The sequence below is a fragment of the Bison bison genome, unplaced genomic scaffold (assembly GCF_000754665.1).
Source record: "Bison bison bison isolate TAMUID 2011002044 unplaced genomic scaffold, Bison_UMD1.0 scf7180017864183, whole genome shotgun sequence".
NCBI classification, from domain to species: domain Eukaryota; kingdom Metazoa; phylum Chordata; class Mammalia; order Artiodactyla; family Bovidae; genus Bison; species Bison bison.
The window spans coordinates 8660350-8687550 of NW_011494755.1; the positions used below are offsets into that span (position 1 = coordinate 8660350).

The following is a 27201-nucleotide window of genomic DNA, read 5'->3' on the forward strand; positions in this document are numbered from 1 at the left end:
GCGGCGGCAACAGGGCGGCTCCGGGAACCGGCAAACGGCGCCGTCTCCGGGAGCCCGGGCCGGTCGGAGGTGGAGAGAGAGTGGGAAACAGGGGCGGAGACCAGGGACCGCTCCCGCCACCGCCGCGCCCCCGCCTTCCCACCCCCCGAGCGCGTCCCCGCCTCGCCTCACCCCGCCCCTCAGCGTCGACGCCCTCCCTGGGCCCCGCCCTCAGCCGCCCTCCGGCTCGGCTCCAGGGCGCCCTCTTCCTGCTGCCGCCCTAGAGACCCCGCCTCCGGGTGCCCCGCCCCAGCGCGCGCCCCCCGTCCCCGCCCGCCTCCTGTGCTCGCGGGAGCGCGCGCCTTGTGCTTCCCGCTTCTCCGCCTCCCACCCGCCCTCCGCCCCGTGCCCCCGCGGGCTTCGCCTGCCTTCCGGCTCCTCCGCCCCGGGGCTCCCTAGCTTGGACACCTCCCTCTACCAGCGGGGAAAACGTTGGGGACCCGACTCCGGACAGTAGGTAGGAGTGTCCCACGAGAGCCCCAGAACCGCCGCGAAATTGCCCCGGGTGGGCGAGACTGTCGGCTCGGCCCCGAGCACCGAGGCCAGGCGCCGGCTGTGGTCTTCCCCCGGCCTGGCAGCCCAGGGAAGCGCCGGTCGTCCGCCTGGTGACCCGCACCGGCTCGGTAGATGAGGTTGGGATGAAAGAGGTGAATGAGATTACCCCGAACTTTGAGAATATACAGCTTTAGTCGCTGAGTGCTTTTCCACTCAGTCTGACATTAAATTTATAGGAAACATTCATTGCACTGTATGGAATGGCCACTATATTGGTAGCATTTTATAAAAGTTTACACATTTTCCCTATTAAAAAATAAACAACAGAAACCTATGAAAGTGCTTATTCTCGTTTTTTAGATGAAAATTTAGACATAAGTGATTTGCCGACAGTTTGACACCCACCGAAACCCTTTCCTTTTAGTCTGAGCAAAATTATAAGAGTATAACTAGTGGCAACTCAGTTGTTTCCCCTCATATTCTGTTTGGTTCTGAAATTGAATGATTTTTCGATTCACAGATCGCCCAGACGTGAGCCACTGAACACTGTCCTCCACCAAATTCTTAACTTCCTGGGTAGAAAGAGGGGACAGCTCCTTCTCAGCCTCATTTGAAAAGCCAGTAACTAGAAGCTCCATCATCTATCCTTGCTACTATCCTGCTTTTTAAAAAGTGGGCGCTACTGAAAAGATTTAAACTGTTGATTCACCCATCGTTCAGTCAATATTTGTTGCTTACTATTTGCCGAGCACTGCAGGGCTGACCAAGAAAATTAGGTTCCAGTCTTGACGGTTGCATGCATTCCTCCCTTAGTGTATTATTTGTTTGTTGACAAAACACAATTTTTGAATAGCTCAGGTATCTTATTAAGAAAGGTCATTTAAAAAATACTGTATCTAACCTAAATCCCACTTTTCAAAAGGTCAAATATACTTTGATTCTTATGTTAAATCTAAATATGAAGTTGCAGTTGTAAACATTGCCACCCTACATTGCCAGATGGGTATTAAAAATACCAGCAAGATAAGTAGCTGATGAGGTCTTCTTGTTGTTTGAGGGATATATTCTGTTGATAAAATTGCCTTGATTTTTTTTAAGCTATGCAAGTAATAATATACATACATGCTCATTTTGGAAAATTCAAAACAATATTAAATATAAAAAGTTATTATTTTTCTTCACAAGCTACCCCTGCCCATGATAGCCACTTAACAGTTGTGCATGCATACTTCCAAGACCCTCACCATTTTTTCCTTTTTCCACTTAAAAATCCTAGAGATTTTTCTCATCTACTTAATTCTTTTTAATACTGCCTATTATTTCATAGTTTCATGTGCCATAATTTTATTTAAGCTTTTCCAAAATAGTGGAAATTTACCTTGTTTCTTATTATTCAAAATAATTAACAGTACTGCAAAGAACATCATATGTGTATGAGCATCTTTGCTTGTATATGATTGTATCAAGGAATAGATTCCTAGAAGCAGAATTGCAGGACAAAAGGCATAAGCATTCTCAGATTCATAGATATTGACAAAATTATTCCCAAAAGCTGAACCAGTTTATACTTTTAAAAGTTGTATTTCTCTTAGCCAATGCCTTATGATAGCTAGCAGATTTCAGGATTAAAAAATAAATGTGAAGTCTGTCTCACACTCCCTGTCCATAGTACCAACAATAACTCTGAAAAGTCTCCAGTGTAAAGTGTACTTGACTGAAATGAACAGAGCTGTATGGCATTTCCTAGACCACTCACATCCAGTTTTACAACAGAAGCCTAGATAGTAAGAAAAGAACTCGGGACAGAACACAAGGTGAAACCCTGCCCCCTCCCCTGCCTCTTGGTCGTAAGTTTAAAAGATTTTTCATGGATTGAGTGCCATAGGTTTGTGAGTTTCTCTGATTCAAAAGCAATATATAGAATAGAATTTAGTTCTTCTATGACCACTTTTAGAATACTAGCTATTCCTGTAATCCATATGGCATTAGAAAGCTGTGGCCTAACAAGTTTCTGAGTTTCTGGAACAATCAGATAATCACCCACATGACCTGGCTTGACATAAAGAGCTATATGTTCTGTATACTGGCTTCCTGATGATGAAGAGGATAACACAGTCTTTATTTGCTAAGTGCTCTATACTTTTGAAAAGTAAGACAGTTAAAATAATTTAGTTTAAATTTTCTAACACTTTACCTTCTTTTGTTTTTATTCTAATTTTTATTGTAAGAAAGTGCCCTGAAACACTTTCATCAAATGAGACTCCCTACTCCCTCAATTATAATGTTTGGACAAAATGTAACCTTTGAACATTTGCCTTAAAACATTGCAGTATGCAGTGGAGTTAACATTTAACCAACGTTATTACCCTGCTTGGGCCTCCCACGTGGCGCTGGTGCTAAAGAAAGGGCCTCTCTGCAGGAGACATATATAAGAGGCGTGGATTCGATGCCTGGGTGGGGAAGATCCCCTGGAGAAGGGCATGGCAGCCCTCTCCAGTACTCTTGCCTGGAGTATCCCATGGACAAAGGAGCCTGCAGACTGTGGTCCATGGGGTCACAGAGTCTGACATGACTGAAGCAACTTAGCACACACACATTACCCTATTCATGTTTATAGGTAAGATTACTTAAGATATAAATATAATACTTAAGATAGAAAAATAAAAAGATCCCAATTTAAGTCAGAGATAAGACCAGCCATTTGATGAATCTAGGAGGGAGACATTTTAATATCATTTTATCCCCTGACAAATACAGAATCATAATTGCTGACATATATACACTAAAATACAAACGTGAAATTATACTGAGTGAAATAAAGCTAAACTTAAAAGGCTATAAACTGTCTGATTCCATTTATATAACAGTCTCAAAATGACAAAATGACAGAGATAGACAGCAGATTACCAGTTGCCAAGGGTTAGAAGGGGGACGGCAGGGTGGTGGTGAGGGAAGATACAGAAGGAGAAGGAGACAGGTGTGACTATAAGGGAGGATAGCAGGGGGGATGTTTGTGGTGATGGTGCAAGTCTTGATTGTGAGGTTGTACAAACCTACACATGATAAAATGGCATCGAGCTTTAGACACACACAGTGCATGTAAAACCAGTAAAATCTGAGTGAGATTTATGGATTGTACCAATGTCAATTTCCTGACTTTGTTACAATTATTAAGACGTTACCAATGGTAGAAACTGGGTGAAGAGTTTCTGGCACCTCTTGGTACTTCTTTTAAAACTTACTGTGAATCTATAATTATTTCAAAAATAAAACAAAAAAAATTGCCAAGTGTTCCCTTAAACACATGTTATTTGTTCAATAGTTAATGCCAATAGCAAACTTCAGAGGCTGAAGGAAAATGTATAGGTGTATAGTTCATATTTTTCAGGTGCTATCAACTTGGTAGTCAGACTAGGTTATAATAGCTGACACACACTGAGTCTGACAGACTCTGCCCAATCTGTTGAATGATGCGCCTTCCTTCAAAGTCCTTCTCAACTGTTTGAGGAAGAGACTTGAAAGTGTTTCCCACCTACTCACTGACCTCTCTGCCATCGTGAGTTGTATCCATTTTCCTGAGCGCATCCCTGGCCCTGATGTAGTCATTTCCATGTGAAGCGCCGAGTAAGACCAGTCCAGAGGACTTGAGCATTTGTGCTGAAGGTGCTGTCTTCAGTCCCTGACCGGTAGTGGCACGTGCCAGCCCATGTTGAAGTTGCTGTGGATTTTCAAGAATAATTTTCCTTTTGTCATACTATATCACCGAGGTCCCAGTGTCACTGAGAGTTTTTAATAAAACAGACCTTTCCATTTTTATTCTGAGAAAGTCCTTTGAGATTTAGGCATGAGTCTGAGACAAGGCCAGAGAACAATTTGAGTGATAATCACTACCCTCTTTAAAGAATCATTGCCCTTAAGCACTGAGCTTTTGTCCTTAAAACTGGTACAACTGGGACAATCTACTCTCTACCCTGAGACTCTGGGTTCCCAACCAGGGGTCTGCATTCAGTCCCTGGTAAGGAGACTAGATCCCACATGAGGACAGCTAAGGGTCGGCATGCTGCAGCGAAGATGCAGTGCAGCAAAATAAATTTTTTTTAAAAAATAATCATCACATTATTTAGAAATAATTGACCGTGTTGTGTTTTTTAATCATCTTTCAGTTAGAAGAATAAATTTTCAAGATTTTTTTTAGAAGGAACCTTGAGTGGTTTCCCGAGTCTATATATTCCATCACTTATCTAAGGTAAAACTTCAGTAGATGAAGAACTATTGAGTCAGGAACGCTGTAACTATAGCCCTACTTTCCTTCAGCATCGTATAACTGTGATGGAAAAGACTGATCCTTAGAAGAGCTTTTCTTCATCTTTGAAATTTAGATAGTTATTTAGGCTATGTCTTTAAGTCTTTGATTTTTCTAGAATCAGTCTAATGGGCAGTTCTCAGACCCCATCTAAATCAAACCATCAGCAGTAGTTGGCTGTTCCCTCTTCCTTGATGGGCTTCCCTGGCGGCTCAGTTGGTAAAGAATCCGCCTGCAATGTGGAAAACCTGCGTTCCATCCCTGGGTTGGAAAGATCCTCTGGAGAAGGGGATCCACTTCAGCCTGGAGAATTCCGTGGACGATACAGTGCATGGGGTTGCGAAGAGGGGGACACAACTGAGTGACTGTGACTGACTTTCTTCCTTGATACACTTTCTTCACTTGGTTCTCAGGAAACTGCATTTTTGTTACGTTTTTTGTCTCTGGTCACTCCCATCTTCTTGCCTGGTTCTGCCTTAACAGCTTTCAAATATTTCAAGACCCAGCCTTTGACCTTCTTTTCCTATACTCACTCTCTTGATACGTCTTAGGGTTTTAAATATCATCTATAGCCTGAAGAGTACCAAATTTCTCTAGCCTAGAACTCTTTCTTGAACGTTAGGTTGGTTGTTCCTAGTTGGGACCAGGCAGGTTCCCATCTCAGAGTCCTTTATACTTGTTGTTCACTCTTCCTGGAACGCTCTTCCCCCGCATGGTTTGCTCCTTCATTTCTAGAATCCTTCATAGCCTTCCTTGCATGTAATTTTCCCAGTAAGACCTTTCTGGGCCACTCTTACTTGAAACTGGATATCATGCTCACCCCTGTTATTTCTTCTCCTCCCTGCTTTATTTTTCTCCTTATTCTGACATACATAACCTACTTGTTTTATTCATTGTTTGTCTCCCTCCACTAAAATGTAAAAGCATTAAGGCAGTGATACTTGTGTGTGTTTGCTGATGTATTCTTAACAACTGGAACAATGCCTCCCACGTAGTAACCAGTGACTATCTTATTAAATAAATACGTGAAACACGTTGTTCCTTGCAGAGACAGTCTTTCTTTTGATTTTGAAATTTTGTTTTAAATTTATGTTAAGCTTTGTTTTCTTCCTTAGCATTGCTAACTAGTTGTTTATTGGATCTCTGATCATTTCAATATTTATTAGGTTTCCCTCATAGCTGAGTTGGTAAAGAATCTGCCTGCAATGCAGGAGACCCTGGTTTGATTCCTGGGTTGGGAAGATCCTCTGGAGAAGGGGAAGGCTACCCACTCCAGTATTCTGACCTAGAGAATTCCATGGACTATATAGTTGCAAAGAGTCAGATAAGACTGAGCAACTTTTCACTTTCACTTTGTCTGTTTTCTTCCTTAGCATTGCTAACTAGTTATTTATTGGATCTCTGATCATTTCCGTATTTATTCTTTAGTGTCATGTTTCTGTTTTTCCTTTACTTTCTGTACAACTTCTCAAGCCTATTTTCTCCAACCATAATTCAGATTTCTATAGTAGTGGTTTGATTCCTTTCTATTTTTATGTTTTAAAATTATATAATTTTATTTTTCCCCTCATTCTTTCAATTCTTGTCAGATTTTTTCTTTTTTTCATCTCATGGTGTTATCTTACATATACATGTACATATGTATTTTATTGAAGTATAATGATTTACAGTGTATACATGTATATATAGAGAGAGGTACAATATAGCAGAATTAGATATAGATATGTGTATAGGCATTGGTTGGTATGTATGGTTGCTATGTATACTTGTATTTCTAAGTTTTGTCTGCTGAGAGAGCCAATGACACCCCATTAACTTTACCAACATTTTAGTTACTAAATATCAGTCCCCAATAAAAGGAACCAGGACTCCACAGAGAAGTCATTGATTCTAGGGCTGCAGAAATAAAAATAATACATGAGCCTAGAGCAACTTGCGGAGAAGGCAATGGCACCCCACTCCAGCACTCTTGCCTGGAAAATCCCATGGACGGAGGAGCCTGGTGGGCTGCAGTCTATGGGGTCTCGAAGAGTTGGACACGACTGAGTGACTTCACTTTCACTTTTCACTTTCATGCATTGGAGAAGGAAACGGCAACCCACTCCAGTGTTCTTGCCTTGAGAATCCCAGGGACGGGGGAGCCTGGTGGGCTGCCGTCTATGGGGTCGCACAGAGTCGGACACGACTGAAGCGACTTAGCAGCAGCAGCAGCAAAGTACTTTTAAAATGATAGGGACTTGCCAAAAGGACACAGGAGTCTAGCTGAAAGATCTCCCAGGGACCAAAGGGGGAATAGTTTGAGCAACAAAATAAATAACAATAGTATTATACAGCCTTTAAAGTAAAATAATGAGTCAATACTTACATAAATAAATAATTGAATAAGCAAATAAGGGGGAAAGGATAGCTCTTACAGAAGAATTCTAATTAATAAGCATAGAAGGAATACAGGGAATAGAAAACCACTATTAGAATAATTGCTGCAGACAAGATCCACCAATTAATGCTAAAATTAGTGAGCAAACCTTAAGAAATAGGATAGTGGCATAATTTCAAAGTATCTCCCCTAAGATATTTATTAATTATGGAGAAAAATAATAACTTTACAATGAAATCCACCAGACACCATCTCAGCTAAGCAGTCAAAATTAGCAGTAATGTGACATGTTGACGTGAACTGATAAACTATTGATAGACTGCACTGGCAAGGTTACATTGCTGCTATCATATCCCATTCCAAAATGCATAACTCAGTCTAACCCCAAGAAGACATCAGAGAAACTCAAATTGCAATTTAAAAAAAATTTTTTTTCTTGAAGAATTGACAGACTTTTCAAGACTGTCAACACCATGAAGGACAAGCAAAGATTGACAAAATATTACAGATTGGGGGCAACTAATGAGACATGACAACTAAATGCAGTGTGAGACTTTACAACAGAAAAGGACATTAGTAGATAAATAGATACAATACAAAGGCTATTTGTTTTCTGTTGCTGTGTGACAAACTGTTGCTCAGTCTCGCAGTCCTGTCTGACTCTTCTAATCCCATGAACTGTAGCCTGCCAGGCTCCTCTGTACATGGGATTTTCCAGGCAAGAATACTGGAGTGGGTTGCCATTTCCTTCTCCACTGTAACAAATTACCACGTACAAGTTTAGAAGCTTAAAACAATACAAATTTTTATCTGGCAATTCTATAGGTCGGAAACTTGCATGGGCTTGACTGAGTCTCTCCTTAATCTCACAATGCAGAAGTTAAGGAATTGTCCAGTTTAGGTTTTTATCTGGAGCATTCGGGGAGCGTCGGCTTCCAAACTCTTTCCTGTTATTGCAAGAATCCATTCCTCCAGATCCTAGATTCCTGTTTCCTTGCTGTCAGCCAGGGATCACCCTCAGTTCCTTCAGATTAAGGCAGCAGCATTGCTGAGGCTAGTCCTTCTGATACCCTCGATCTGTAGGACTTCTTCTGCTTTCTTCCATCAGCCAGAGAAAGCTTCTGCTTTTAAGGGCTCTTATTTGAGTCCGGTAATCCCTGTTTCTTAAAGTCAGCTAATGTGGAACTTTAATTAGACCTGAAAATCCCTTCACAGCAGTACTTACAATTAGTGTTTAAATAACCAGGGAATGGGAATATTGTTGGATGGAAGGTGGGAAAAACTGCTAAAATTCTGCCTACCCCACACCATCTGTAGTTCGCTAATAATGTATGATTATTAATTTATTAGTTGATTATTGTACAGTGGTTATGCAAGAGAATAATATTAGGGGAAGCTGGACAGCGTATTCAGGAATGCTCTGTAGACATTTTACAGTTTTTCTGAATGTCTACATTTATTTCAAAATAAAAATTTAATAAACTTACACGTGCTAGTTGCTCAGTCGTGGCTGACTCTTTGCCATCCCATGGACTGTAGCCCACCAGACTCCTCTGTCCATGGAATTTTCCAGGCAAGAATACTGGAGTGGGTTGCCATTTCCATTTACATAAATTATTAAGCATAATCATAAAATGACCACCAAGGAGAATTTGAGAAATTGATATCAAAGGCAAAATTGGAAGGTCTTTTTTTTTTTTTTTGGCATTGCCACATGGCATGTGAAATCTTAGTTTCCTGATCATAGATCCAACTTGTAACCCCTGAATTGGCAGTGTGGAGTCTTAGCTGCTGGACCACCATGGAAGTCTCAAAGATTCTTTTTGTACTTTTCTAACCCCATTTCTAATCTCTCCCATCCCAGTGCAAAGAATGGTAATCCTGAGTTTTATGATTACTCATTCTTGCTTTCTTAATAGTTTTAAAAGGTGTGCAAATTCCTAAACCATAGGAACTTTATATAAACAGTGTAATATTTTTAATATCTTTTTGCCACTTGATTTTTTCACTTAATATTCTGATTCTGTGGTTAATTCCATGTGTTTCCTTAATTTTCAGTGCAGTATTTCTCAATGAGAATATGCTGCAATGTATCCCTTCTTCTCTTGATTGATATTTGAGTGGTTTCTAGTTTCTGCTTCTTGTTGTGTTATTATAAATAATTTTTCTGTGAATATTTTGGTACCTGTCTCCTGAGGCACTCAGAGATTTCTCTAGGTTTGACAATCTAGGTTATGCATTCAAAAGTCATGAAATTTGGTAATCTTCATCTTTACTGTGTTTCCAAAGTGATTTTATCAATTTTCACTACCACCATTATCAAGTATTTGAAAGCTCCCATTGCTCATACCCTCAATTGGTCAATTGGTATTGTAACTAATACAAGTTTAAAATTTTGCCATTGGGTCTAAAAATGTCATATGTGCCCTACATTTTCACTTTTTGATTATTAATACAATTGAATATTATCTCATATTTTACTGGCCAGTCACGAATCTTCTTCAGTATGTCTGTTGATGTATTTTACCTTTTTTAAATTCCTATTTGACTGTTGTTTACTTATTGATTTTTAGCTGTCCCTGGTAATAGCCATAGTAGATACCTTCTTCCCAGAATGTGGCTTCTCTTTTCATTTTCTTTGTGTTATCATCTGATGAACAAAAACTCTTAATTTTAACAAAATAAAAGGTCTTAATCTTCTTTTGCTTATGTTTTGGTCCTTTTGCTTAAGTTTCTATTCAGTATTATACCATAGTTCCTGTACAGTAAGACAAGAAACAGAAATGAAAGCTATGAATATTGGAAAGGAGAAAGCAAATTGCTATTATTTGCAGTTAGGAGGATTATATAGAAAAATCCAGAAGTATGTAAAAGGTATTAAAATTAATGAGTTTAGTAGGAAATCTAGGTATAATCCGAGTACATGAAAATCAACTGCATTTTATATACCAGCAACAACAGTGAGAAAATATCACTGAAAAATGGTAATACCATTGCCACAGACCTGTACACCTAAAATCTGTTGAAAGTATAAAAGTTTTATTTTGTACATTTTATCACATACACAGACACACAGAATGCCATCAAATTTTGTATGAAAGCAAAATTAAAGATACTTAGAAATACATGTGACCAAGTATCTGTTGTATCTTATGGAAAGAAACTTAGAAAAGACAGCCTAAAGAAGTGATACACCATGTATGGACTGCTGCTGCTGCTAAGTCGCTTCAGTCGTGTCCGACTCTGTGCGACCCCATAGACGGCAGCCCACCAGGCTCCTCCGTCCCTGGGATCCTCTAGGCAAGAGCACTGGAGTGGGTTGCCATTTCCTTCTCCAGTGCATGAAAATGAAAAGCGAAAGGGAAGTCGCTCAGTCGTGTCCAACTCTTCACGACCCCATGGACTGCAGCCTACCAGGCTCCTCCCGCCATGGGATTTTCCAGGCAAGAGTACTGGAGTAGGGTGCCATCGCCTTCTCCCATGTATGGACTAGAAGACACTAAATTGTAAAGATGTAGATATTCAAAATGATCTATGGATTCAAGGCAGTCCCAAGTGATTTTCCCAGGAGTTTGATGAAGTAACTTCTATAATAACTTAAGACAATCTTGATGAATAACAACGTAAGAGGACTTGCCTCCCCAAGTATTAAAATTTAAAAAGACAAATAATCAAGAACATGCAGCATTTCCACAGAGATAGATAAGTTATTTAATGGAACAGATCTGGATATAAATGAAAACTTGATGTAGGACACAGGAGACATTTAGATCAATTGGGGGGAAAAAGTGGACGTTGATCTCTACCTCATTCCAAATATAGATAACAACCACCTTAAAGTTGCTCCAGGTGACTCAGAAAGGAAAGGCAAAGTTTTTAAGCTTTTAGAATAACATTTAGGAGACTGTCTTTATGATTTCAGGATAGAAGACGAATTCTTAACATAATTTCAACTTAAAGACATCCATACTTGAGTACTTCTACTCCTATATGTACATAACCTAGAGAAATTTAAAATATGTACTAGGAGACATATGAAAGACTCTTCATAGCACCACTGCTATTCTATGCTATTATTATTCTATATAATATAGATGCAAATAACCCAAATGTCCATCAAGAGAGATGGGCAAATAAATTGTGGCATAGGCACATGATGGAATACTATACAACGGTGAAAAAGAATAAAACACAATAAGTAATGATATGGATAAGTCAAACCAAAATACTGAATGAAAAATAAAATCAGAAAATAACTGTATACTAAGATACTATTTCTATAAAGTTGGAAAGGAACCACCACCATGCAAAGCTGACCAATGTATTATGTATACACACACACACACACACAAACACATGCACAATTTTATAAAAGACAAAGGAGAAGTAAAGACAAAACTCAGAGGTGACTTTTAGAGAGGAAGCAGGGAGGTGGAAATCAGAGAAGCACATGACTCATGATTTCTAGTTCTTTAGCTGGGTGACAGTTTCACAGATGTTTCTTATTATCTCATAATTTACATATATATCATACATATTTTGGATGTGTCAAATATTACACATGCACAAAATCTAGCCTATTTCTGTCAGCACAGATATAGGTCTCCAAACCTCATGCATTAGGGTAGCGTTTCTCAGCCTCAGCACATTTTGGATGGGATAATTCTCAGGGAGATGGGATGTACTGTCCTGTATACTGTAGAACACTTAGCGGCATCCATGGACTCCATTCACTAGATTCCGGTACCATCCCTCACATACATGGGACAGCAGAATGTTTCTAGACATTCATTCACAAATATTCTCTGGGGTGTAAATTCCATTAAGAATCATTGCCTTAGACATTTCCCTTAGTTTCTTCCAAATTCATTCAGTCACTTAAAATAGTGTGTGTGTTTTTTTTAATTTATGTAGCATTATAAGATTTAAAATTTTTAAAATAAGCTTTATTGTTTAGAACAGTTTTAAGATGTACAAAAGAATTGTGAAGATAGCACAGAGTTCTTGTATGCCCTACACCGGTTTCTATTATTATCTTACATTAGTTGGACATACTTGTTACAATTAATGAATCAATATTGATACAGTGTTATCATCTGTCACCCATATTTTATTAAGATTTCATCAGTTTTTACCTAATGTTGTTTTTCTGTTTCAGGATCCCATCCAGGATACCATATTACATTGAGTTATCATATCCCGTTTAGGATCCTCTTAGCTGGGACAGTTTCTCAGACTTTCATTTTTTGTGATGACCATGACAGTTTTGAGGAGTACGGGTTAAGTATTTTGCAGAATGTCCTTCAGTTGGGATTTGTCTGATGTTTTTGCTCACAGTTAGATGAGGCTTTGTTGACTTTGATCACCTGACTGAGACAATATTTGTCAGCTTTCTTCACTGTTATTTTTTTCCCCTTTTCATACTGTACTCTTCAGAAAGAAGTCACTATGTACAGCCCATACTTAAGGAGTGAAGAGTTACTCTGTATCTCCTTGTCATCCCCTTCTGACTTCAATCTTTCCCAGCATCAGGGTCTTTTCCAATGAGTCGGCTCTCTGCATCAGGTGGCCAAAGTATTGGAGCTTCAGCTTCAGCATCAGTCCTTCTAATGAGTATTCAGGGTTGATTTCCTTTAGGATGGACTGGTTTGATATGCTTGCTGTCTAGTGAACTCTCAAGAGTCTTCTCAGTTCGAAATACCACAGTTCAAAAGCATCAATTCTTCGGTGCTCAGCCTTCTTTATGGTCCAACTCTCACATCCATACATAACTACTGGAAAAACGATAGCTTTGAGTGTATGGACCTTTGTCAGCAAAGTAATGTCTCTGCTTTTCAATACACTGTCTAAATTTGTCATAGCTTTTTTTTCAAGGAGCAAGCATCTTTTAATTTCATAGCTTCAGTCACCATCTGCAGTGATTTTAGAGCCCAAGAAAAAAAAGTCTGTCACTGTTTCCATTGTTTCCCCATCTATTTGCCATGAAGTGATAGGACCAGATGCCATGATCTTAGTTTTTTGAATGTTGAGTTTCAAGCCAACTTTTTTTTTTTTTTCTAAAAGTGAAGTCGCTCAGTCATGTCCGACTCTTCACGACCCCATGGACTGCAGCCTACCAGGCTCCTCCATCCATGGGATTTTCCAGGCAACAGTACTGGAGTGGGGTGCCATTGCCTTCTCCTATACAAGCCAACTTTTTCATTCTCCTCTTTCACCCACATCAAGAGGCTCTTTAGTTCCTCTTATCTTTGTGTCATAAGGGTGATGTCATTTGCATATCTGAGTTTATTGATATTTCTTCTGGCAATCTTGATTCTAGCTTGTGCTTCATCCGGCCTGGCATTTCACATGATGTACTCTTCATATCAGTTAAATAAGCAGGGTGACAATATACAGTCTTGATGTACTCCTTTCCCTATTTGGAACCAGTCCGTTGTCCCATGTCCATTTCTAGCTGTGACTTCTTGACCTGCATACAGATTTCTTAGGAGGTAGGTAAAGTGTTCTGGTATTCCCACCTCTTTAAGAATTTTCCAGTTTGTTGTGATCCACACAGTCAAAGGCTTTGGCATAGTCAATGAAGCAGAAGTAGATGTTTTTCTGGAATTTCCTTGCTTTTTCCATGATGATCTCTGGCTCCTCTGCCTTTTCTAAATCCAGCTTGTACATCTGGACGTTCTCAGTACACATACTGTGGAAGCACTAGTCCTTATTTTGTCAAATTTCAGATAGCTGCTGGACCTTTAGGTCTATCCCATTTATTTTCTTAAAAATGGTTCTGAGTTGTTTCTTAGAAGAAACACTTGTTAAATGTCACTTTCTTCCTTAATTTGGATACAAATTGGAGGGTATTCTTCATATTGTGGTAGGGTTATGTCAGTTTCCTATTTTATTATACTAGAAATTTTCTCTGGTTCAGGTTCATTTTTTTTTTCATTTTCCTGGACTTCCATTTTCCCTGCAAATTATGTGGTAACTAATGACTTTCATTACAATATTCCCACTGTTCTCTGGCAGCTTTCTATACTGTCTTTCACCAGTCCTTATCATGATTCTCCCTTAACTTATCTATGCCTAAACAGTTACCTAATGTGAGATTCACCCTAGTCATTTCAAAGACGGAACGTGGAGGAATAGCTGTGAGTAGAGTAGCAGAAGGAAAGGGACAACTCCTTTTTTTCACCCGTCTTTTCCCATGAACCTGTTGCCTGTAACTCTTCCCATCTGAACTGAAGTTGGCTTACTATAATGAGTTGATTTGCCTTTACTGCCTTGGTATTCCTTTTGTCTACAGATATATGAGGTCAATACATATTATAGATGCCTATTGGACTTCCCTGGTGGTCCAATGTTTAAGAATCCACCTTCCAATGCAGGAGATGCAGGTTCGATCCCTTACCGGCTGATCAGGAACTAAGATCCCACATGTCACAGGGCAACTCAGCCCATGCACCACAACTGGAGAGGCTGTGTTTTACAACAAGAAGCACCTGCGTGCTGCAACTGGAGCAAGCCCACGAGCCTCAATGAAGAGCCCACATGCTGCAGTGAAGATCCAGCACAGTGAAAAAAAAAAAAAGATGTCTATAATATTGTAAGTGTTCTTATATGAGACAAAATAGTCCCTTCTTAGCAATCTGAGACCATATCTTTAATAGGAAATACTTATATTTTTCACTAGAATAAGCCTTCACTATGGTCAAGTCAAACCTTCCCCTAAAATTTTTGATACAACTGTTTAACAAGGAGTCATATCTGGCTATTGATTGGTTAGAGAATATATATTTTTTTTCTTTGTCCTTATTTGCCCTTGGTTGAAATAGTCTTGTGCAAAAATCTGGTCATAGTTTACAAGGTTGGTGGAATGGTTCTTGCGATGCCAGACAACTGGAAAAAATGATTGCTGTCCCTCCCCAGTGTAGTTCTAGAAGATGTTTGCTTCATGTGATCCTCCAGGGCACCAGGCAAACATTCAGCCTTGAGCAGGCAAACAAGCAAAAGGTCAGTAGCAGAAAAACGAAAGAACAATCTGGAGGATTTCGCTGTGAGAATGTTATTTATGTAACTGGAAAAGCAAGTCTTCCCACCTCCACACCCCACTCTTGGAGGTGGAGGATTGGTTGTATTAGAGGATAATGTCTTCATATAGCCTCTCTTCTCCTGGAGCAGTGGGAGTAGGAGACCTTAATCAAAAATTTAATTTAGTAGAGTGTAGTGGGAGGATGACACCTCTGAGAATTTAATTTGGCATAGCAGAAAGACATGGGGGAATTCCAAAGTCTGGTCTTTGTGTAGCAAACTAATGGCCAGCAAGAGATAGATGGCTCAATTATGGGCCTGATCCTTAAGCTAACTTAAAATGTCCGTATTTTCCCAATGGTAGGCACAGTTGGAAAGTTAGAAGATAAAAAAACTGACATTGTTCCTCAGTATAAAATGATAAAATGCTATCTTTACAGTGAGCAGGGTTGAAGCTATGTTGATTACAGAAGAATCAAATGTTTCTTTTTCTCGGCTTGGAAAGAGTACATGTACTCACAGTAGACTACTGTATCTCAGAAGTAATGCCTGAGTTTGGGAAAGGTGGGTGTGTTTAACATAGTAGTCACTTACTGGATACCAGGAAGAATTAGGTGAGACTATCTCCAAGGGAAGTGGACTTGGAATACCTACAGCCATCACGGATCTCTTGCTAAAGTCATATTCTAAATACAATGAGTAGGGGACTTTCCTGGTGGTCCAGTGGCTAAGACACCACGCGCCTAGTGCAGGGACCAGGTTGGATCCCGGGTCAGAGAACTAGATCTGCATGCCACAACAAGGACCAAAGATCCACAGTGCTGCGACTAAGACCCAGCGCAGCCAAATAAAGAAAGATTAACAAAAATAAATAAAATGAATAATTCACTCTTGGGAAAATGGCTAGGGAAGGGAGGATGGATGTTAGCGTGAGACCAACTCCTGTGAGCAGGGCTTGGGAGTTCCTGAAAAGTGGTGGAAATATTAAAGACAATTTTAAAGAAAGAAATCTGAACAAAACTAATGCTCTCAGGGAAAAATGCAGACATGAAACCAAGGATCTGGTTGGTTCCAGAGGGAACTCCCTTCAGTGGTTTATAGTCTTTTGATACTTTGCCTTGAGACAAAGTATCATTTAAGAGTTAGGTCCAGATACCTATAACAGAAGACAAAAAATAATAGTGCCCGAGATAAAAATTTATTCATTGTGCAAAAGAAGTAATGGTTTCAGGGCTGCAATGGCATTCCATGTTTATTAAAGATCCAGTCTACTTTATGTTCTGTTATGCGAACATACAGCTTTCATTCTTTTTTTTTTTAATTTTATTTTATTTTTAATCTTTACATAATTGTATTAGTTTTGCCAAGTATCAAAATGAATCCGCCACAGGTATACATGTGTTCCCCATCCTGAACCCTCCTCCCTCCTCCCTCCCCATACCATCCCTCTGGGTCGTCCCAGTGCACTAGCCCCAAGCATCCAGTATCGTGCATCGAACCTGGACTGGCAACTCGTTTCTTAAATGATATTTTACATGTTTCAATGTCATTCTCCCAAATCTTCCCACCCTCTCCCTCTCCCACAGAGTCCATAAGACTGTTCTATACATCCGTGTCTCTTTTGCTGTCTCGTACACCGGGTTATTGTTACCATCTTTCTAAATTCCATATATATGCGTTAGTATACTGTATTTATGTTTTTCCTTCTGGCTTACTTCACTCTGTATAATAGGCTCCAGTTTCATCCACCTCATTAGAACTGATTCAAATGTATTCTTTTTAATGGCTGAGTAATACTCCATTGTGTATATGTACCACAGCTTTCTTATCCATTCATCTGCTGATGGACATCTAGGTTGCTTCCATGTCCTGGCTATTATAAACAGTGCTGCGTATGCGAACATACAGCTTTCATTCTTAACATCACAAGATGTCTGGAAGCCCTTTAAAGAAGCTTTCCCAGAAGTTCTTCCCAATATCTTCCGCTTACCTCATTAGCCTTAATTTGGTCACATGGGGCCCTAGTCAAGGGAGGCTGGAGAGATGCAATGTTTTTACTGGGCATACTGCCACCTCTAATAATAGAGATATACCATTGGTAAGAAGTGGAGAATGTGTAATGGGTAGGCAAATAAGTCTGACACAGCAGTTGTCATGCAGAGAGAGAGAGAGAGAGAGAGAGAGAGATGGGTTTCCCTGGTGGCTCAGATGGTAGAGAGAGAGAGAGAGAGAGATAGGTTTCCCTGGTGGCTCAGATGGTAAAGAATCTGCCTGCAACGCAGGAGACCAAGATTCGATCCCTGGGTTGGGAAGATCCCCTGGAGGAGAGAATGTCTACCCACTCCAGTATTCTTGCCTGGAGAATTCCATGGACAGAGGAGCCTGGCAGGCTACAGTCCATGGAGTTGCAAAGAGTTGGACCCAACTGAAGTGACTTAGCACACACAGCACACAGAGAGATGGTAGTTCCCTCATGTAAGCCTCAGCTCTTTGGTAAAGAGCTGTGTGGGAATTGAGTAGTAAACAAATCAACAGATCGAAAAATGGACTATGGCCTGATCCACACACCCACTCCACTACTGTACTCAGGCAAGGAAGCAGTTGTCTACTGAGGGAACTGTCTCCAAGAATTGTAAGAGCTGGCTAGCTGCAAAGTGAGGAAAACCCACACTGTGCCTTTGAGCAGGGGGAGTATCAGAAAGCTAGGTGAAGACCTAGGTGGGTTCTTAGACAACTGCCCCCTAACTCCCTTTCCTGTATATTATAGGAGAAAGTTCACCTTTGAAGGAGCTATGGAAAGGGGAAGGCTAGTTCCTCTCGTGGTTTCAAGACCAAAGCAGCTGTTCCAAGCATCATGTCCAGAAATAACATTAGAAGAAGAAAGCTGATATATTCAGTGGTCTCTTTCTTAAAGTCAGAAAACCTTCTCCAGCAGACCTCACATTTGCCAGAACTAGAAAACATATCCACTGCTAAGCAAGACATTGACTAGTGAACAATGATGTACACACAATGGCTTTTATTGCAATACTGTTTATAAAAAATAAAAACTATTGAAATACCATCACAAGTGGTAACATTAATTTGGAGTACATTCATATAAAAGAAAACCATGAACCTAAGATAGTCTTGGACCTGGGATCAGGGACCTTTTACTGGAGTGCCTGAACATGGACAAAAGGAGTTCATGGAGCAACAGAATACAAAGAAACTATAAGGGACTAAAAACAGCTGAATGCATGGCAGTCAGGGTGATTATGAACAGTGATACAAAAAGGCCACAAACCAACGGCCACTTCTGAGGTGCCTGGAGCAAAAGCAGGGTACTGAGCGTGATCTCTGCACACAGCACCACCACAAGGGTGGCAGACCACCTAAGCCACCCCTTCTGTCAGACCCATGGAGCTGCCCCTACCCTCACTCCATTTAAGGAGAGCTAGCAAGGGCACCTGTAACTTGTTTTCTCTCCCTAGTGCTGCATTACAAGTCCCAGGAAAGCCTTGCCTGAATTTCTCCTCCAGCCTCTTATAAATTTCTGCTGATTAAAGAGTCTAAGGACCCGGGTGGATAACACATCTAATTTTTTAAATTTAAGGTGAACTTTTAGGTGTAAATTTGAAAAGATGTTTGTGATACACTAAAACAAAAACAGGTTCCAAAACAATAGAGTATATATAACCTCCCTTTTGGGCTTCTTTGGTGGCTCAGATGGTAAAGAATTCACCTGCAATGCTGGAGACTTGAGTTTGATCCCCGGGTTGAGAAAATCTCCTGGAGAAGGGAATGGCTACCCTCTCTAGTATTCTTGCCTGGAGAATTCCATGGACAGAGGAGCCTGGAGGCCTACAGTCCACAGGGCCGAAAAGAGTTGGACATGACTAAGTGAGTAACACTAACAATCTCCCCTTTGCTTTTTATTGTTCAGTCACTCACTTGTGTCCGACTTTTTGCGACCCCATGGACTATAGCACACCAGGCTTCCCTGTCCATTACCAACTCCTGGAGCTTACTCAAACTCATGTCCATTGAGTTGGTGATGCCACCAAACCATCTCATCCTCTGTCACTCTCTTTTCCTCCTGCCCTCCATTTCCCAGCATCAGGGTCTTTTCCAATGAGGCAGCTCTTTGCATCAGGTGGCCAAAGCATTGGAGCTTCAGCTTCAGCATCAGTCCTTCCAATGAGTATTCAGGGTTGATTTCCTTTAGGATTGACTGGCTTGATCTCCTTGCAAGTCCAAGGGACTCTCAAGTGTCTTCTCCAGCACCACAGTTTGAAAACATCAATTCTTCAGCGCTCAGCCTTCTTTATGGTGCAACTCTCACATCCATACATGACTACTGCAAAAACCATAGCTTTGACTATATGGACCTTTGTTGGCCAAGTGATGTCTCTGCTTTTGAATATGCTGTCTAGGTTTGTCATAGCTTCCTTTCAAAGAGCAGGGATCTTTTAGTTTCATGGCTGCAGTCACCGTCTGCAGTGATTTTGGAGCCCAAGAAAGAAAAGTCTGTCACTGCTTCCATTGTTTCCCCATCTGTTTGTCATGAAGTGATAGGACCAGATGCCATGATCTTAGTTTTTTAAATGTTGACTTTTAAGCCAGTCTTTTCACTCTCCTCTTTTCACCTACACATCAAGAGGCTCTTTAGTTCCTCTTCTGTATCTGCAATAAGGGTGGTGTCATCTCCATATCTGAAGTTATTGATACTTCTCCTGGCAGTCTTACTTCTAGCTTGTGCTTCATCCAGCCCAGCATGTAACATGATGTACTCTGCATATCAGTTAAATAAGCAGGGTGACAATAAACAGCCTTGACGTACTCCTTTCCCAATTTTGAACCAGTCTGTTCTATGTCTGGTTCTAACTGTTGCTACTTGACTTGCATACAGGTTTCTCAGGAGGCAGGAAAGGTGTTTTGGTATTCCTATCTCTTTAAGAATTTTCCACAGTTTGTTGTGATCCACCCTTTTGCTTTAAATGCAATCAAAATCTATATTAAAATTTCAGAGCATACATGCCAAACTATTAACAATGATTATCTCTCAAGGGTGATATTACAGAGAAAGTTTCACTTTTGTTAGATTGTTGGAATAATGTACTATGAGAAAAATACAGACATTATAATACAGCAAAGAGGTTAATATCTTAAATGAGTGGCAAAAAGTCATTGAACAACAAAAGGTACAGTGAGGAGTCCTACTGGGAAGATTTGGTACATTGTCAGAAACCACTGTTGTATACGCAAAACCCCCAAGGATTTCTCCATTTCACCTTCTAAAGTAGGGTGTGCTATCTTGTGGGTGAAAGAAATGAAAGTTTCAAGTGATCCCTGACTCTTCAAATGCCCTTGAAAGCACCTGCTCTTAGTCACATGGTATTGTTGGCTTCTGCTGCTAAGTCACTTCAGTCGTGTCCGACTCTGTGTGACCCCATAGACGGCAGCCCACCAGGCTCCCCCGTCCATGGGATTTTCCAGGCAAGAGTACTGGAGTGGGGTGCCATTGCCTTCTCCATTGTTGGCTTCTAACCATCAAATAATAATTTTACATTTGACTGAAGGAACCTAGAATATCTTAAAAAGTTGAAAAATTACAATGGCAAATTACAACACACTAAAGCAGTGTTTTCCAAATGGTAGGTTATGATCCATAAATAAGTCATTGAAATAATGTTGTAGGTTACAATCAACTTAAAAAAAAAAAAACAGGGTAGTATACAATGGATTGAAATAAAATAGAAAAGTTAACTAGGTCTGGATAAAAAATTTATTTATGTGGGTTGTGGTCAACAAACTTGAGTGCATTATACACTTAAAAAAATATATTATTATACAAGGTCAGGATTAGAAGAATCCTTATTTGATAATTTAAGATTAAACTTGTTTTTAACATCATGTGTGTGTGCTCAGTCATGTCTGATTCTTTGGGACCCAAAGGACTGTAGCCCACCAGGCTTCTCTGTCCATGGCATTTTCCAGGCAAGAATACCAGAGTGGACTGCCATTTCCTACTCCGGGGGATCTTCCCCAACCGGGGATCCACGCTGAGTCTCTTGAATCTCCTGCATTGGCAGGCGGATTGTTTATCACTGTGCCACCTGGAATGCCCCTTTTAACATATCCTTTGATATTTCAATTTAAGTTCATTTTCAATCTATGTATTTGAAAACCACTAACACTGAAGAATTAAACTTGACAGACTTTAGAAGTCAAACTGAAGGCACATTTGCTTATTCTGTGATAATTGAAAAAATAGTAATACAGATTAGACCATCACATCCTGTTTTACTGATATAAAGCATTATTTTAAGGAACTTAAAATTTATGCATCCTCTTATTTCCCCTTTATAACGATCCTATAAAGAAATTTATGTTATTTTTGCCTTAATCCAAATCAGATTATAGCATATATCACAAACGTTAACAAATTAACGTTTTGCAGTATTATATAATTGAGAATTTTAAAATACCAGTGCCATCTAGTGGTTATTCTCAACACGTTTCCTTTCTCTTGGGTATATACCCAAAAGTGGAATTGCTCTTCTGTATGTAGACATCCAGTGGCTGGTAACTATGCTTTAACTTTTGGAGGAACTGCAAAACTGTTTTCCAAAGTGGCTGTGCTATTCTACATTCCCACCAGCAATGTTTGAGGGTGTCAACTACTTTACATCTTGGCCAACACAGTAATTTCCATCTTTTTTTTTTTTTGGCTGCACCAGGTGGCATGCAGGATCTTAGTTCCCTCACCAGGGTTGAAACTCAGGCCTCCTGCAGTGAAAGTGAGGAATCTTAACCACAGAACTGCCAGGAAAGTTGCTCCATCTTTTCTATTACAAATATCCAGAAGGCAATGGCACCCCACTCCAGTACTCTTGCCTGGAAAATCCCATGGATGGAGGAGCCTGGTGGGCTGCAGTCCATAGGGTCGATAGAGTCGGACACGACTGAGCGACTTCACTTTCACTTTTCACTTTCATGCACTGGAGAAGGAAATGGCAACCCACTCCAGTGTTCTTGCCTGGAGAATCCCAGGGACGGGGGAGCCTGGTGGGCTGCCGTCTATGGGGTCACACAGAGTCGGACACGACTGAAGTGACTTAGCAGCAGCAGTGGGTGTATAGTGAAATCTCACTGTGGTCTTGATTTGTGTTTCCCTAATAACTAATGCTGTTGGGCCTCCTTTCATGTGCTTGCTGGTTGTTCACGTTTTCTTTGGAGAAATGTCTATTGCAGTCCTTTGCTCATGTTTAAATTGGAGGTTGCTCATCTTTTCCTTGCTGGAGTTGTAAGAGCTCTTTATAGATTCTGGATACCTTATCAGATGTATGATTTGCAAATATTTTCTCTCATCCTGTAGGTTGTCTTCACTTTCTTGAATGAATGGAGAGGATTTTTTTCACCTAACAGTTTCTATCATCACTCTTTTCAGAACACCTAATATGTCAACTCCTGGAGAAGGCAATGGCAACCCACTCCAGTACTCTTGCCTGAAAAATCTCATGGACAGAGGAGCCTGGTAGGATGCAGTCCATGGGGTCGCTAAGAGTCAGGCACGACTAAGCGACTTCACTTTCACTTTTCACTTTCATGCATTGGAGAAGGAAATGGCAACCTACTCCAGTGTTCTTGCCTGGAGAATCCCAGGGACGGGGGAGCCTGGTGGGCTGCCGTCTATGGGGTCGCACAGAATTGGACACGACTGAAGCAACTTAGCAGCAGTAGCAGCAATATTTCAACACAGTGTTAAAGAATCTGCCTGCCAGTGCAGGTGACAGGGGTTTGATCCCTGGGTTGGGAAGACTGCCTGGAGAAGGAAATGGCAACACACTCCAGTATTCTCACATGGAAAACCTATGGACAGAGGAGGCTGATGGGCTGTAGTGCATGGGGTTGCAAAGAGTTAGACAGCCTAAAGAACACATTGGTTACTCCTCATTCCTCTTACATAGGGAGAGACCTTGGCTTTGCTTGGTCCAGCTGTATCTCCATTGACTAGCACCCATAATTGCTAATACTTCTTGAATAAGTAAATTCTCTGGAGTCTCTAAGGACCATATCATAGATGGAAAATTCAAATGCCTATGACACTGGAAAGTGATATAAATGAGTAAAGAGAGATATTTAATGGCTTCTGATAAAAGGGAGACTTCAGTTCAGTCGCTCAGTCGTGTCCAACTCTTTGCGACCCCATGAATCGCAGCACGCCAGGCCTCCCTGTCCATCACCAACTCCCGGAGTTCACCCAAACTCATATGCATCGAGTTGGTGAGCACATATCCTATTTCCAGGTTAGTTTCTTCAGCTAGTCCTCACATAACAAGATTATCCTGTTCTACCTCTTCACCCTTGTTCTACCCTGTTCTACTCTCAGACTGCAAGGAGATCAAACCAGTCCATCCTAAAGGAAATCAGTCCCGAATGTTCACTGGAAGGACTGATGCTGAAGCTGAAGCTCCAAGACTTTGGCCACCTGATGGGAAGAACTGACTCCTTGGAAAAGACCCTGATGCTGGGAAAGACTGAAGGCGGGAGGAGAGGGGGGCGACAGAGGATGAGATGGTTGGATGGCATCACCGACTCGATGGACATGAGTCTGAGTAAGCTCTGGGAGCTGGTGATGGACAGGGAGAGTGCTGCAGTCCATGGGCCACAAAGAGGCGGACACGACTGAGCGACTGAACTGAACTGAACCTCTTCAAAACAGAATTTCTTCACGTCTCCCTAAAAGTATTGTGCCAGTCTCTAGTTCATTAGGGTAGCTGAGTTATGTCCAAGGTATACTACAAAAGCAATACTAAGTCCCAGAATTCACCTTATTCTAGCACTGAGCCTGGATGTTTCCTCGCCGAGATATTGACAAAGAGTAGAAAAATCAGAGTTAACTCTGAGTTCTTCGGCAAGACTGACTACTGCAGAGCTCTGATTCTGAAGCTACTCCTCACCACAGGGCTGTCTAGCTGCACTCCGGCTGGCTTTAGTCCAGATTCAGTGGGAGAGTCGAAATGCGCCGCTGGCCGGCTTCTAGGAGAATAGTGGGTTTATCTGCCCAGGAAAAGCGTTCCTAAGACGGGCCTCCCAGGGCGCGCGGGCAGCCAGGCGTCCTGGTGCCAGCGTGGACGGCGAGGGGACCAAGAGCCAAAGTCCGCTGGGAAGCCGCATCTCAGCCTTCAAGGTCCCTAATGCACATCTCAAATGGCCATCCTCCCCACGCCCCCCCCCGGCAAAGGAATTCCGCGTGGCAGCGCGGAAACGTTCATAGGCCGGGAAAAGGCGTACTCGGCGGCTGACGCGCCCAGTACCTCTAGACGCGCAGGCTGGAGACCAATTGTCACCGTAGAGACCCCGCAGGAGGGGCGGGGCGGAGTTGTTTCTCACAGAGCTTGCGCGTAGCGCCTGTTTCCAGAGGGCAGGCTGCGGAGAGAAGGAAACCAGCGCCGCGCGCCACCGAGGCCCACTGCGTGCGCAGGCGCACTCAGCCACCTCCCGCCTCTTGGAGCGCCCGGCACCTCCCCGCAGAGCTCGGGGGCGGGGCCCCAGGGGCGGGGTCTGGGGCGGGGCTAAATGCTGGGGGAAAATCAGCCTTTCTGTGGTCGCTCGTTGAGTCCGTTGTCGCCTCTGACTTCGATCTGCCGCAATCATGTTGCCCAACACTGGGTAAGCATAATTTGGCTCCGTGGGGGAGGAAACCGGGCCAGGCGGAGTGGATAGCTTGGGTGGCCCTGACCCGGCGGTAGGAGGATTAATGATACTGCGCGGAGCGATCCGGAACGCTGTTTCGCCCTGGATGCAGTGTTCCTCTAACCTGCGGTAACTTGTGAAAAGTAGCGCAGAGGTATGTACTTCAGGGTGTCAGTCGTGTTAATATCTCACACATAAAGGATCCGGAGTGACGTATCCCGCTGCCTCTGGGGCGGGTCCCAATTTGGGGTTTAGACATACAGCTGCGTGTCCTGCTGGAAGTCGCGAGTTCTGGGTGAAAGGTCACCGGAACTCTTGTGCACTTAATGAGTCCCCCACTTGTTCAGAACTCTCAATTCTGGAAGGAGAAAATAAGGGGTGTTTAAAAAGGGATTTCAAGTTAGTAACAAACTAAGCTAATCTTAAAGGATGAGTGTCTTTGGCGAGGCTTTTTTTTTTTTTTTACTTTGAGATGATACTAAGTTGTGCTATAATACACATAAGGTTTGCCATCGTCACCGTTTTTAAGTGTACAGTTAAGTAGTGTTAAATATGTTTGCACTGTTGTGCAACCAGTTTCCAGAACTTTTTCGACTTGAGAAGTAAACTCTGTACCCTCCTCCCATCCCATTCTGTTTTCCGTTTATGTACTGTATGGATGTTTTGAGCTGAGTGACATGTTCGTTCTGAAGTTAGCTTGAAACATACAGGCACGTGGCCAAAAGACTTAAACACCTCAGAAGGGTGAGTTTCCTTATTCTTAACTTTCAATCCCCTACTTACTCTCTGGTGGGTTTCCAAAGGTACTCTGTGTATTTATAAACATATTTGGGTACACAATCCTAAACACGTACAAACACACTCCCCACTTTACAAAATAGTAGCAAAGCCCCGTTTTGCATCTTGCTATTTTTACCTGTCATTTAATATGTCTTGGGACATATTTTCAGTACATTTAGATCTTTCTCACTTTTAATGTTCTATTTATTTAACCTACCCCCATCATTGGATGGGGCTTCCCTTCCCTGGTGGCTCAGAGGATAAAGCATCTGCCTGCAATGCAGGAGACCCGGGTTTGATCCCTGGGTTGGGAAGATCCCCTGGAGAAGGAAATGGCAATCCACTCCAGTGTTCTTGCCTGGAGAATCCCAAAGACAGAGGAGCCTGAAGGGCTACCGTCCACAGGGTCGCAAAGAGTCGGACACGACTGAGCGACTTCACTTTCACTTTCATTTTCATCATTGGATACCGGATCGTTTCTGCTTCAGTCATGTCCAACTCTGTGTGACCCCATAGACGGCAGCCCACCAGGCTCCCCCATCCCTGGGATTCTCCAGGCAAGAACACTGGAGTGGGTTGCCATTTCCTTCTCCAATGCATGAGAGTGAAAAGTGAAAGTGAAGTCGCTCAGTCCTGTCCGACTCCCAGCGACCCCATGGATTGCAGCCTACCAGGCTCCTCCGTCCATGAGATTTTCCAGGCAAGAGTACTGGAGTGGGGTGCCATTGCCTTCTCCGAGATCATTTCTAGTCTTCTGTTACTCCATCTTTGCTGCCATGATTATCCTTGTATTCACATATTCACATATCTTGTTTTTCACATATTTGAGTGTATCTACATAATAAATTCTTGGCAATGAAGCTGCTGGAGCAAAGAATGTAAGCATTTCAAATTTGATCAGTTCAGTTCAGTTCAGTCACTCAGTCTTGTCCCACTCTTTTCGACCCCATGAATCACAGCACCCCAGGCCTCCCTGTCCATCACCAACTCCCAGAGTTCACTCAGACTCACATCCATCGAGTCAGTGATGCCATCCAGCCATCTCATCCTCTGTCGTCCCCTTCTCCTCCTGCCCCCAATCCCTCCCAGCATCAGACTCTTTTCCAATGAGTCAACTCTTCACATGAGGTGGCCAAAGTACTGGAGTTTCAGCATTAGCATTATTCCTTCCAAAGAAATCCCAGGGCTGATCTCCTTCATGATGGACTGATTGGATCTCTTTGCAGTCCAAGGGACTCTCAAGAGTCTTCTCCAACACCACAGTTCAAAAGCATCAATTCTTCGGCGCTCAGCCTTCCTCACAGTCCAACTCTCACATCCATACATGACCACAGGAAAAACCATAGCCTTGACTAGACTGACCTTTGTTGGCAAAGTAATGTCTCTGCTTTTGAATATGCTATCTAGGTTGGTCATAACTTTCCTTCCAAGAAGTAAGCGTCTTTTAATTTCATGACTGCAGTCACCATCTGCAGTGATTTTGGAGGCCCCCCAAAATAAAGTCTGA

The 27201-nt window shown here is 41.8% G+C and overlaps 1 protein-coding gene and 1 long non-coding RNA gene across 3 annotated transcripts in view; both read left to right on the forward strand.

The window, feature by feature from the left end:
- Positions 1 to 376: 376 nt before the first annotated feature.
- Positions 377 to 18722, forward strand: LOC104991187. The gene is made up of 3 exons (XR_825579.1): positions 377 to 496; positions 14591 to 14808; positions 18001 to 18722. It is a non-coding gene; the product is annotated as an uncharacterized LOC104991187 (long non-coding RNA).
- Positions 18723 to 24786: 6064 nt separating this feature from the next.
- Positions 24787 to 27201, forward strand: part of HSDL2 (hydroxysteroid dehydrogenase like 2) — a 61133-nt gene continuing 58718 nt past the window's right edge. For both annotated transcript variants that reach the window (XM_010843586.1, XM_010843587.1), the window contains exon 1: positions 24787 to 24890. In XM_010843586.1, the coding sequence (XP_010841888.1) occupies positions 24874 to 24890 (17 nt within the window). In that variant the 5' untranslated portion in view covers positions 24787 to 24873. The remainder of the gene's footprint in view (positions 24891 to 27201) is intronic.